General features: G+C 33.9%; 1 protein-coding gene across 2 annotated transcripts; it reads right to left on the bottom strand.

The window, feature by feature from the left end:
- Positions 1-628: 628 nt before the first annotated feature.
- Positions 629-8647, bottom strand: trmt10a (tRNA methyltransferase 10A). 2 transcript variants are annotated; one of them, XM_067400925.1, is made up of 8 exons: positions 8595-8647; positions 7588-7789; positions 5477-5639; positions 5233-5304; positions 5065-5139; positions 4546-4695; positions 4208-4313; positions 629-2071 (listed from the first exon to the last, which is right to left on the bottom strand). In XM_067400925.1, exons 2-8 carry the CDS (start codon positions 7773-7775, stop codon positions 1815-1817), a joined length of 1011 nt encoding a protein of 336 aa, XP_067257026.1. In that variant the 5' UTR covers positions 7776-7789; positions 8595-8647; the 3' UTR covers positions 629-1814. The 2 variants fall into 2 exon arrangements, with proteins under 2 accessions (XP_067257026.1, XP_067257027.1); XM_067400926.1 differs by having other exon boundaries at positions 5239-5304.
- Positions 8648-13379: the final 4732 nt, after the last annotated feature.

The following is a 13379-nucleotide window of genomic DNA, read 5'->3' as shown; positions in this document are numbered from 1 at the left end:
ATATATGTTTATGTACTGCATTTGAAAACAGAAATCAAGATTTGTGTCTATTAAATCTCATCATACCTTCTATTTTTTTTCTTTTAATTTAAATCAAACTAATAATTCAAGTTTATTTGATGAAATCAAGTATAGGTGTATACTGACATCTAGGGGACAATTTGAGTAATTTTCAAATATAATGCAAAACTTATTGCTTCAAAACACAAGCATGTCTGCAGTTATGCACTATAGAGTGATCCACAATAATAAATATTCTTATCATTTAACTACATTTAGGTCTATTAGCTGCAGTGTTGGGGGTAACGCATTACAATTAATGTGAGTTAGGTGATCAGATTACTTTTTCAAGGAACTAGTAGAGTAACATATTACGCAAGTCTTATTGACTGACACCTCTCCTGTCCCCATGTTGACAGAAATCAGGAGTGAGGTGCAGAGGCGCTGTGTAAACATGATGGTTATTGTAGTTCTAGACTAAATGTGAACGTGCATTTCTTCATCTCACTTGCACAAAGACAGATTTAGTGTTCTTCAAAATAAATAAAAACAATGAAATGCAAACTCAGAATATTAAGCAAAGCTGCAAATAATTAAATATGTTAAATAATACAAATATAGACCTCAATTTTATTAACCAATTTCTTGGATGATTCAGTTCTGCAATTCAGAATGGCAGCACAGCTGACAGGTTGTTTGAGCTGCGCCCTCTACTGTACAGACGTGAATTTGCATTTCCTCCAGCCTGAGGCTTATTCATTTCACTTTTGGTGCGATAGGGCCGTTACATTTGCCAAGGCCTAGTCTATGTGAGAAAAAGTAACACAAATGTAACAGATTACTTTCCACGAACAGTAACTAAATAACGCAATTAGTTACTTTTTACAGAGTAACACAATATTGTAACGCATTATTTTAAAAGCAACTTTCCCTAACTCACAACATATAAAATATACTGTAGTATACATATTATAGTATTGCACATAATGTAATACTATATTTATTAAGAATTAAACTAAACATTTTCCTTTTAAATGTCTGAGGCTGAAAAAGCAACATTCTATATCAAATTTGTTTCAACAAAAACATCTAAATGCATTAGCATCTCAAATGCATGTGAGATTTCATTAAACTTAAACTGAACAAACATATGAAAGCAAAACAAATGCAAAATGAAAAAAAGACTGAATATCAAGTTTCTCCCTACTTATTATATTCCTTTTACTGGAATCTGACTGTTTTAACAGAGTTTTGTGTACCTTCCTTTTGCTGTCTGATTGATCTTTTTTTCTTTTCTGAGATTGGGTGGCTTATATCTAAATCTTGCCGTGTTCGAGCTTGTTTTCTTGGCCCAAAGGTACAAATCCCCACTGTGGCAGAACAGCAAAATATGCAGATTCTGTTTCTCAGTTCTGTTTCATTTTTATCCTTTTAACTGCAGGAATGCGATTTAAGGCAATATAGCAAATCTACACTTTTGTCAACAGTATGAATTTATAGGATAAAAATATTCTCTACATCAGCTGGTCAAAGGCATCAAATGTTTACAATGAACAAAAGCCTCATTGTTCTAAAACTAGTAGTAATACTGGAATTGTTTATTTATTTTCTTTTGACAAGATTTAAACTATTATTTTTTAATGGAAAACATAAAAAAAAATAATAATAATAATCATAAGATATTTCAACAAAAAGTCCAAGCTTCTCAAACTTCAAACTGAGATATTAATAAACTAAAAGGAAAAACATCAGAAAACAACCAATTAAAAATTAGCAAAAAAAAAAAGATGAAATGGCACAAATATGTTACGTCTCTATGCTGTGTTTCGCTCGCTGGAATCTGATTGGTTTAGTAAAGGTTTGTTCTCTTCTTGTTTGCTATCTGATTGGTCCTTTGAGTCCGTTCCCCTTTCTGAGGTTGGAGGTTCTGTGTCTGAGTCTTCATCAGAGTCTTCCTCTCCGAGCTTGTTCTCTTGGCCCACTGGCACAGCTCCCTTCCTCTGTGGCAGAACAGTAAAGAAAGCTTCCTGCCAGTCTCGTTTCTCCAGGAACGCTAGGATGATCTCAAAAACTGCAGCAGGACAGAAAATGATGTTAATTTCTAGCAGGAAACTTAAAAGTAGTATATTACTATGGAAGCTTGTTTCCACCATAGAATAAAAAAAAAAAGAAAAAGGAAAAAAAAAGGAACTATTTAAAAGGTGCTAAAGAGGATCTTTTCGTCGACTGAGAAACCAAAGACTGTTAGTGAGTTTCTGAAATGAGTGCATGCGTAAGAACAACCCCCCTCCTTTCGAGGGAACGCCTCCCAAAACTCTTGCACGAGTATTTGAACACGAGTGTTTACCACCGGCATTCGCTGTGTCGTGTTCGTGGATTCATTATGTCGGACTCACCGCAGGTAACTCATAATCTGCAGTTGTTACTCCTGTCTCCTGACAAAAACATCGCATGCGGCGCCTGTGGAGTGTGGAAAGTTACTGGAGCGCACAGCCGCGCTCGTCTCTCACAAGGAACGTCATGGCAGTGATTGACAAGCCAGAGGGCCAATCGTTTACGTGATGATCGCGTTTATATCCCAATTCTAAGAAAAAAAAAGTCAGCTCACAATTCTGACTTTATAACTTTTTAAGTTTATATCTCACAATTCTGCGAGAAAAAAAGTCAGAACTGCAGGATATAAACTTGCAATTCTGACTTTTTTTTTCTCAGAATTGTGAGATATAAACTCACGATTCTGAGTAATAATGTGCGAATTGCAAAAAAAAAAAAGACAGAATTGTGAGATAAAGACACAATTACCACTATTTATTTTTCATTCCATGGTAGAAACCTCCATACAGTACAGAAGAGATGTCATTTGAATGGATATCTGTTTACACCTGACACTAAATGGTTAGTTCAATTCTGTCATTACTCACCTTCATGCCGTTTCACACCCGTAAGACCTTCGTTAATCTTCGGAACACAAATTAAGATATTTTTGTTGAAATCCGATGGCTCAGTGAGGCCTGCATAGGGAGCAATGACATTTCCTCTCTCAAGATCCATAAAGGTACTAAAAACATATTTAAATCAGTTCATGTGAGTACAGTGGTTCAATATTAATATGATAAAGCGACGAGAATACTTTTGGTGTGCCAAAAAAAACTAAATAAGGACTTATATAGTGATGGCCGATTTCAAAACACTGCTTCAGGAAGCTTCTGAGCGTTATGAATCAGCATGTCGAATCAGAGGTTCGGAGCGCCAAAGTCACGTAATTTCAGCCGTTTGGTGGTTTGACAAGCGATCTGAATCATGATTCGATACGCTGATTCATTTGTGCTCTAAATCTTCCTGAAGCAGTGTTTTGAAATAGGCCATCACTAAAGTCGTTATTTCGGTTTTTTTTGGCGCTCCCAAAATATTCTCATCGCTTTTAATATTAATATTGACCCACTGTACTCACATGAACTGATTTAAATATGTTTTTAGTACCTTTATGGATCTTGAGAGAGGAAATGTCATTGCTCCCTATGCAGGCCTCACAGAGCCATCGGATTTCAACAAAAATATCTTAATTTGCGTTCTGAAGATTAACAAAGGTCTTACAGGTGTGGAACGGCATGAGAATGAGTAATAAATGACAGAATTTAAATTTTTGGGTGAACTAATCCTTTAAGAAGTGATTTTATCAAGTGGATGACGCTAAATACAGGTGTAAAGGGGTCTAAAATGTTTTGAGCTCATCCACTTTTGACCAGTTCCAGAGGTGGTCGAAAATGTTTTGACTGGACTGCTTCTGTAGTGTAGACACTCATGTTGTCAAATGCATACAAAGAGCCACAAAAGACCACCTACTCTCTGCCTACTGACCTACTGCATAAACATTATGGGAAGCACGCTAGCCAGACGGAATTTAAACTTTGTTGGCTGAAGACCCATTTGGTATGCTCCTCTCCATATGTTTTTTCGTCATCTCCTTTCGTGTTTATATGTAAATGATATAAGCAAATGCTTATAAGCTCATACATTTACCCATCTATAGGCCCTCCCCCCAAAGAAATCAGGACAGGAGTGGTTGAAAGTGGAAAAAAGAGACAGACTGATACACCAGGTGTAAACGGGAATGTGTCTCCCTCGTCCACTTGTGATCCGATCAACCAAAACATATAATACCAGGTGTAAACAGGGTTTAGAGAGAATGTAAAAAAGGGCATCTCACCATGATTGACAGCCAGCACCTTGCGACTATTCATCTTGACGAAACTGCCCAGAGGAAGCTGAGCATGAGCAATGCCAAGCTCTTGGGCTCGACCAAATGTGATTCCCTGTAATAAAGCATTTGAATTCACCAAAACCAAGAGCTTGTAATGACTTCAGTGTAAAAATAAAAACTTCTGACGAGTGCCACCCTATATTCAGCTCAGAATAAAATCTCTTTGCAAGCAGGGCCAGTGAAATTACTTTCTGTGACTATCAGGAGATAAAACAGTGCCATGAACTTTACACTGACTTATGGTAAATTTCCTTTTTCAGTTCTAACTGTAACAAGCCACTCACCTTATGGTGGTTGTGGTCCACTAGACCTCCAATCACATAGGCTTTGGCTTCATCCAGCTCTTGCAGCACATTGGGTGAATCAGACGTGAGGTAGACAAGGTCGTCCTTGTTCATGATTTCATGAAATGCTTCAGGCTTGACATGGACATCCTACACCACATTGAAATTACATGTGTTAAAGGCATCGCTTTCCATTATCCAACTTTCATACATCAAATGTTCTCATATAGCTCATCCCCTTTCAGATAAAATTTGCATTAAGAATCATGATTTGTGCATAATTAATGAGTTTTCTTCTTGTGTGGATGACGGTTGGTTTAAAAATATACAAAAGATCATTAACAAGACCACAAAAGAGTTTTGTGCATTGAAAAAAAACTATTTTTCACGTTTTTGTCTTGCTAAGACATCTGCAGCAAACAATAGTTTTGTGACAGCAGTTGACTGTCAGATGACTTTACAAAAGTGTGGACAAAATAAATATTTGTAAAATGTATTATTAGTAGTGTCACAACTTACCTTCCAGTTGACCCAGCCTTTGTTAATTTCGTCCATGATTTGCTTTAACTGACCGCCATGACTTGTGAGGTAAAACTGTAAATATGAAAAGGCTGTTAAGGCTTTAAGTTTGATTTTAAAAATCACATTTTCAATAAATATATATATTTATATGAAGGAAACATTTGCCTGTACGGGATGTAGGGTGCGTCTGTTCTCAGCATAGCACCTCTGAATCTGCTTGTGAAGTTTCTTTACATCCTACTCAATAAGAAATAAATATGCAAGCTTTATTAAATTTAGTTCTTTAAAATACCTTTCAACAAGATTTTTCAGTGCAACAGTTAAATTGCATTATGAAAGTTGAGCAAAGAGAGTTGTAAGAAGCCTTTTACTGAAGTTGTTGCAGATGTTGTGAAGGGGCAGAGCTCACCTTGAGCATCATGAGGTTATCAAAGCTGCAGTCTATGACCAGTCTGAGAGAGCTGGGCTCTGCCGACCTGCGCAAACGCTTCTTTCCTGTCCACTCCACTCCGTCATCAGCCTGCGCTTGTCTCTCGAGTTTCCTCTGCTGTTTTCTCTCTTTCCGCTTCTGTCTGTACATCCAGGGGGGAAAAACACATTAAACCCCAACAGCACTATGACAAGGGACAATTAAAGCTCCTGGGACATTCTATAATGTAGGGTTTACATTTAATTTTCTTTCCAATAAGAAAATATTTCATTTTATGTCCGCAAAAATTCTGTCAATTATGTTACTAACCAAACATCCCTTGAAAATTTAAAAAACGGTTTATCCCAAAACCATGTGACCAGCATCATGTAATGTCATTTTCTTCTGCAGCAGATATTTTGAACACATTATGGTATATATTATACTTTTTTTCTATGTTTTATCTCTAATGAACTATTGTCAAGGAGTCTATTAAAGGTGTAATATGTAAGAATTTTGCAGTAAAATATCCAAAATCCACTAGAATAAAATCCACTACTAAAATCTGTTATATATTTTGTTCACTTGAGTACTTACAATATCTCAAATGTTTACAACTATTTGTAAATCGTGAGAAAATTGCAATTTTAGCCAAGGCTACGGGACGTGTGAGGAGTCGCCTGTCAATTGCGTCATACCCGCATTACCCTTTCCGGTTTTATTTTGTAGAAACCATGGAAACACCAAAGACGCTTTACAATATTACACGTTTTAATAGACAAGCGAACAACTGTTTCGATATATTTATAGACAGAAATCTAATTATTGTTATATAGGTAAACTTGTTTAGTCTTATTGTTTAAATATAGTTTTCTTGATTTTCCGAGAGTACCATGCTTTACCCTGCCTCAGAGAAAAACACTATTTTGTGAAGTAGCTAACATAGCATAATCAGATGCAGCTTTATTTTTAGTAACAGTAATACAGAATTTTCTCCACCATACAATACGTTTGAAAATTAATTGCATGCCATTTATCAACACAAGACATTGAATATTTAATTTGATATTCTAAAATCGATCTATCTTACTGCAGTGTGCAACAAGTATCTCACAGCAGCCGCCGAGCGAACGCACAGAGTATAACGTCATTTTTAACACACTCAAATGTATCTAATATGATAAACAGAGCTGTGTTAACTCATACTCATAACCGGAAAAGTAGAAGCGTCGCCAGCGACTGTGGCATAGTAAAAGTTCTGCTGCTCGTGAGGCATGTGTTGCTCAATCCAGCTCCAGCTCCTCGTTCAGCTCCACAACACACAATCCCGATCTGCTTCATACTACAGTACTGTTAATAATCACATCCATGCTCATGTTTTCTTTACAAGTCCTATCCCTCTTCTTTTTTTTGCACCGTCCGTTGAGATGGAGACCACATGTCCCAAGATTCCGCGCTCAAACGTCATCAAGCTACGCCTTTGTTTTGAATAGGCCTCTAGTGACCTCTAGCGGACATCTTACATATTGCACCATTAATTGCCCATCAACTACGTTGGGCACATTGTTATGGTTTGCAATATATTTACGTAGATATATTCAAATAGATCTTAAAATGTGAGGTTAACCAGGTCGAGAAAATAACACTTGGTTGGCCAGACAAGGCCTGCCATTGAAATTATGAAGAAAAAGGGTGAAATTGTAAACTATGTTACTGTTATTGTTTTATTTAGAAAGCATATTGTTTTTACTCTTTTTGCTGAGGTGAAACGTACCCTGAATTATAGAATGTCTCGTCATATTAAAATACTATAAGCATGAGCCGTTTGACCATGTATTAGTAGAGCAAACAGTTTTGCCTTGTGTCTCATCATTTTGAATGGTTACTTGCAGTGCTGTTATTTTTGATAAACTATAACAAATCATTAACTGAAATAAAATGTAAGTATTAGACAAAAAAACCTATATAATACTAATGATAATACTAACTGAAATAAAAGTACTATTTCACAAGCACTAAAACTGCTGAAACTAAATTAAAATAAAAGCTCATTCAGAATATTAATAAAAAAACTCTAAGTGTATAAATAATACAAAAACAACACTGCTTACTTGCGAAGTTCTCTCTGTTCTTCCCATTGTTGATTCTTAAGAAGTCTTTTCCTTTGTCTTTTAGACAGTGTTTCAGTTTCTCCAGTCTGTACGGTCTCATTTTCATCCTTTGCAGATTCATTTTCATCATTTGCACATTCATGGCTTCTCTCCTGCACTGCAGGCGCACTGGCCATATCTGTGGCCATTTAATCTGAAGATCCTGGAGTAGCAAATAATATTGAGAGACAGTTTTTAACTCAACAGATTTGGATATCTCCACTACTATTGTGTAAACATGACAGAACATTCAGTTAAAATTATACAAGAATGTGTTTGAAATTCATAGTTTATTTGGGCTTGAGAAAAGATGCTCAACAACGTTAAAATGACATGTTGCATAAAACCTTTCTGGAGCCTTATGTATACATGTTGTAATAAAGGGTAATAAGATTTTTATTTTAATTTTTAAAGATTTTTAAAGAATTGCTAAAGAGAATAGTCAAATTACTTGTTTATATAGGGCCACTGGTCGAAACCGTGGGCGAATCTTTTAAGTGAACTGATTCAAAAGATTCGAGTCACTGAGATGAATCGCCATGTAGAGAAGAACTCGTACAATTAAAAAGAACACCTACACACCGATGTAACAAAACCCGTTCAAATTTAGACACAATTTGTGGTTACCGTATGAGCGTTTAACCGCGACTATGATGCCTAGAATAGCTTTCTACCAAAGATGGCAACTAACAGCCTTTATGCCACTTTTGCCTGTGGTATCATGAGCTTTGACAGTTATTTTATTGTTTAAAGGTATTACTTTCATATTATTTAACATGCAATACAGGTTAACTTAAGATATCTACGTCTTAATAAGTTCACAAACAACAGCTGGATTCAGAGTCTGACTATCAAAATATACAAAACACCATAAACGAGCATACCGACGTATGTTATAAAATGGCCCATAAAATAGTGATAATTTACTTCAAAAATAGCAGAATTACGAATATGAAAGAGAAAACTACCTCTAAACTGCTGCCTTTGCAGTAGGGCTGTCATCTCATGTGCTGTAATATGCTGCGTCATTTAAAAGCGACTCGTTCAGCGTAAGAACGGCCACAGTTCGCCATGTTGGTGAGGGCAAGTAAGGACATTTAACCCACAAATATCTAATCACTAATAAGGTTAAAAGAGGTAGGCTAGCTTTTAAATTTTTACATCGATTTTACCCTGTCAGTCTTTATATTAAATAAATGTGACCTGATCCAGCAAAATGAGTCACAGTGACCCAAATTTCAAAATTGAGATTTTGGTATCAATGGAAAGATGAGACAATAAGCTTTAAAATGATATCCTAGTCAAAGTCATACCTTGAATGTTTTTAAAGATATACCCATTTTAATTATGGTCGTCTGCCCTCTTTTTCCAATTGAAAACCTGAGAAAATCGCTTTTAAAGTTTTTTGCCAGTTTTTTTGTTGATATCTTTCAAAATCCATTGCATTTAAAGGGATAAACTATTTATTTTACAGCTTAATATGACCAAAGACATTTATATTTATATTTATATTATATATATATATATATATATATATGCTATTAAACCAGGCTGAAGCTCAAATTATTTTAAAGTATTTATTTGAATTAACCCTTTAAGACCTGAAGGCTTTTTTAGAGTTCTTTTTTTTTTCTTTTCTGAGCGGCACACACAAAAGTAAAGACTCATAACTCCAAAACTTTAGCAAGGAGAGTCAAAAGGTAGGCATCATTTGATAGAAAACATTTTAAAATTTAAGAAAATATAAATTACGTTACATTTGGACATTATCTTGCTGAGAAACAGCTGATAAAAGACAAAAAATATATATAATTTTTTAAAAATAATTTTTCTTTTTTTATTTGACATGGAATAACTCAGGAACACAATAAGATCGCTAAAAAATCTTTTTTGGTGATGCTCTCCTATATGTGAGCTGCATCTGGTTCAAATTTCGTGGTGATATTATAAAGAATAGTTTGAAAAATTGTTCATTTTTTCCGCAGCCAGGTGGCGCCAACGGGCGGTAAACTCCGGTTTAGAGGTGCTTCTCAGCACTCGTTAGGAGTTTTACAAAATGGTTAGATGCATTAAAAAGATGGGATTCTAAGCTTTACAATTATATCTATTATGTGTTATTCCACGTTGGAAAACGAACATGGATGGGTCCGGGAACATTGGATACACACTGCATCCCGGAGAGATGAGAGACATGTTTTTAGCCAAGTATGTTAAATAATTTCGTGAGTAATATCTTGTGATCAACGCAATATGTTATATTGATTTTGGATTCATTTTAATCTTGAGAATCTGCTTTAAATATTGATATGTCATTTTTATGATCTGTGCATTTTTCATGAAGTTATGAGCACGTGAAATATACACACTTGTATTCAGTTAGCTGCTGTGCTATTTTTGTCGTAGACGCATATTACTCAGACTCATTAGAGGGTGAAAACAACACAACAGAAGCATGTTGGAGTCTTGATATGAAAGTTTAAAGTCTTTGGTTTTGTATGCAAAAAGAATTTTTGTGCTACCTATATGGATTCAATTTTTATTGGCTTTTAAAGAGAGACACGCAAATGGGAGTTTTATTTTATAAGGTGCGCTAGACTGACAGGAGGAGCGCTGGACCGATCGCGTGCCTGTCAGTCGAAACGGGGCTTCCCATTGTTAAAAATCAGCGTTTAGGTCAGTGTGTTTACATTTCTAAGCTTTTTGATTGGTTCTATACAACGTGTAACACCATATTTGTAGAGCAGAGATAATGACGTTTCAGGGGATACCGGGAAATGCTCATAAGTGACGAGAGGAGTTGAGAAGTTCATTTCCAGCGAATTTAGTAAAACCATGTCAAATTTAATAGCCATTTAAATACCTTTACTCAATTATCTGGACTACGAAACTTTGGGAGATTATTTTTGAAAGTCTGTTCTTTGAAATTACCTTAAAAAAAAAAAAAAAAAAAAAAATCGATTTTTTCATTGTTTTTCCACATTATCGGCCCATATCTTAAAATAGAACGTTGCGACTTCCGACTTATTTCGCCAGATCGGGTCACAAATATTAAATTATATTAAATAATAATAAAAAAGGATTCACTGCTCCTTTTGTGGAGTTGTAGATGAGTCTGTCCCCCATCTTTTTTTTTTTTTTTTTTTTTTGCACACAGTTAATCACTTTTTAGAGAAAATTCTGTTTGATTGTTTTTGCTTCTTTTTTTGACAGTTTTTCGTTTTAGCCTAAATAAGGATCATTTGGCTTTTCTAATTTTGACAAGAATCTAAGAGGCAAGTATTTTATAATAAATCTATTTATTTTTCCAGCGAAGATTTATTTTTTCATACTGTAAGTGCGATTGTTTTGTCTATAAAGCCCTTTTTAAATTATTATTTGGATATTATTTCTACTTCCAGCAATGTCAAATTCTTAAAATCCATCACACGGTATAGCAGGCTACATAACATTGTATCATATTTATACATTTTTATAATATTTGATTGTGTGCTGGTGGCCTACTGTCAAACCAACATTTATTCAGACACCTTGAACATTTCATTCTTTAATACAGTTTATTTACTATAGTTTTAAAAAATGGTAATAAAATATGACAAGATCTCAGAGTTAAACTGTGTCTGAAAACATTAATCTTAATTATGTTGAGATAACACTTTAGCAAAACATGGTCAGGTCAAAGTGTCTGAATAATTTATCAGTTTTACTGGTCATCCACTGTATGAAGCATTTTTGGGTATAATATGTCACAGTTTACTTTTTTTTACATAAATGAACTATAGTGTCCTGCACCCACTAGTAAAAATATATCAAAAATATCAAAAACGTCTGAATAATTTTTGTTTTGACTGTATATAAAAGGGAGGGGGAAAAAGAGAAGACTTTTTTTTCTCAATTTGTTTTGTTATAAATTATCTATTACCCCGGTCTCAATGTTTTTTTCCTTTTTGTTTGTCTATATATATATATATATATATATATATATATATATATATATATATATATATATATATATATATATATATATATACACAGTCCAAAAGTTTGGAACCACTAAAATTTTTAATGTTTTTAAAAGAAGTTTCGTCTGCCCACCAAGGCTACATTTATTTAATTAAAAATACAGTAAAAAACAGTAATATTGTGAAATATTATTACAATTTAAAATAACTGTGTACTATTTAAATATATATTTGACAAAGTAATTTATTCCTGTAATGCAAAGCTGAATTTTCAGCATCATTACTCCAGTCTTCAGTGTCACATGATCCTTCAGAAATCATTCTAATATGATGATCTTCTGCTTAATAAACATTTATGATTATTTTCAATGTTGAAAACAGTTGTGTAGTTTTTTTCAGGATTCCTTGATGAATAGAAAGTTCAAAAGAACAGCATTTATCTGAAATACAAAGCTTCTGTAGCATTATACACTACCGTTCTAAAGTTTGGGGTCAGTAAGAATTTTTATTTTTATTTTTTTTTAAAGAATTTAAAGAGATGAATACTTTTATTCAGCAAGGATGCATTAAATCAATCAAAAGTGTCAGTAAAGACATTTATAATGTTACAAAAGATTAGATTTCAGATAAACACTGTTCTTTTGAACTTTCTATTCATCAAATAATACTGAAAAAAATATTGTACACAAATATTTTGTACAGTTGTACACATGAAATCTTTCTTGAGCAGCAGATCAGCATATTACTTTGTGAAATATATTCAAATAGAAAACAGTTATTTTAAATTGTAATAATATTTCACAATATTACTGTTTTTACTGTATTTTTAATTAAATAAATGTAGCCTTGGTGAGCAGACGAAACTTCTTTTAAAAACATTAAAAATCTTAGTGGTTCCAAACTTTTGGACTGTACTGTATATTTTTTTATTATTTTTTTTTTTTTGATAACATTGATAACAACTGTTGTGAGTTTACAAGTGTATTTACTTGTATGCTTATTTTTAAAAAAAGAAAAAAAAAATCTCCTTTTCTCTGTCAAAAAATCCCTTTCATGTTTTTCTGGATGTGTAAGAACCTGCCATATGGTGTGAATCGTATATTCTATATAAATGTACACTTAAACTTGGATGTTTAACCATGAGATATGCACTGTATATTGTTAAACTAAGCCTATAGATTTTCAAAGGCAAATGCTTTATAGGCCTAAAAACAATCCTTTACAATTCTAAGGATAATGAGTTATTACAAAAAAGGGTTGGTGTTGAAACCATAATGTAACAATAATTATTTGTAATGCAAATATTGTTTTCTATTTTGTTATTTAAACACACTCTATATGATATGGTATGTCTGACAGCATGGCTTGCAAAATACCCTCCCAGTCCCAACATATAATGTCACACCATATTATGTTTCATGCACAGGTGGTCAGCTGAAATATTCTGCCATCCTCATAGCTCAGACATTGCTACATGGTAACAGTGCTTTTAATGTAGCACTGACAGAAAAAAAGACGCACATCTACAACAAAACTGACCATGAACTTTGCATATATTCTTAGAACACTGGCAAATGTTCTGGCAAGGTTCTCTGAACAAACGTTCTTCCAGTAACATTAATCAAATGTTTTGTTCATAACTGGTTTTTAATAACGTTAGCACAAAAACATTATTTATAAGTCATTCACGGAATTGCATTGATAGAAACTAATATTATAAGTTCAGTGAATTAAAATGATAAACAGATGTTATAGTCTTAATTCAGAGCACTGCTGCGAGAGCATGTCACCTGA

This window comes from Chanodichthys erythropterus, chromosome 11, assembly GCF_024489055.1.
Source record: "Chanodichthys erythropterus isolate Z2021 chromosome 11, ASM2448905v1, whole genome shotgun sequence".
Classification (NCBI taxonomy): Eukaryota; Metazoa; Chordata; class Actinopteri; order Cypriniformes; family Xenocyprididae; genus Chanodichthys; species Chanodichthys erythropterus.
The sequence above is the reverse complement of the archived record's forward strand: the minus strand, read 5'-3'. Positions and strand labels throughout refer to the sequence as shown.

Bases quoted from the DNA above. Each gene is read 5' to 3' on its own strand.
- trmt10a (XM_067400925.1), bottom strand. From the start codon at position 7,775: ATGGCCACAGATATGGCCAGTGCGCCTGCAGTGCAGGAGAGAAGCCAT. The intron at 5,140-5,232 runs GCAAATGTTTCC...TCATATTTACAG, and splicing joins GCACCCTACATCCCGTACAG to TTTTACCTCACAAGTCATGG. The intron at 2,072-4,207 runs GTGAGATGCCCT...GTCCTGCTGCAG, and splicing joins GGTGCTGGCTGTCAATCATG to TTTTTGAGATCATCCTAGCG.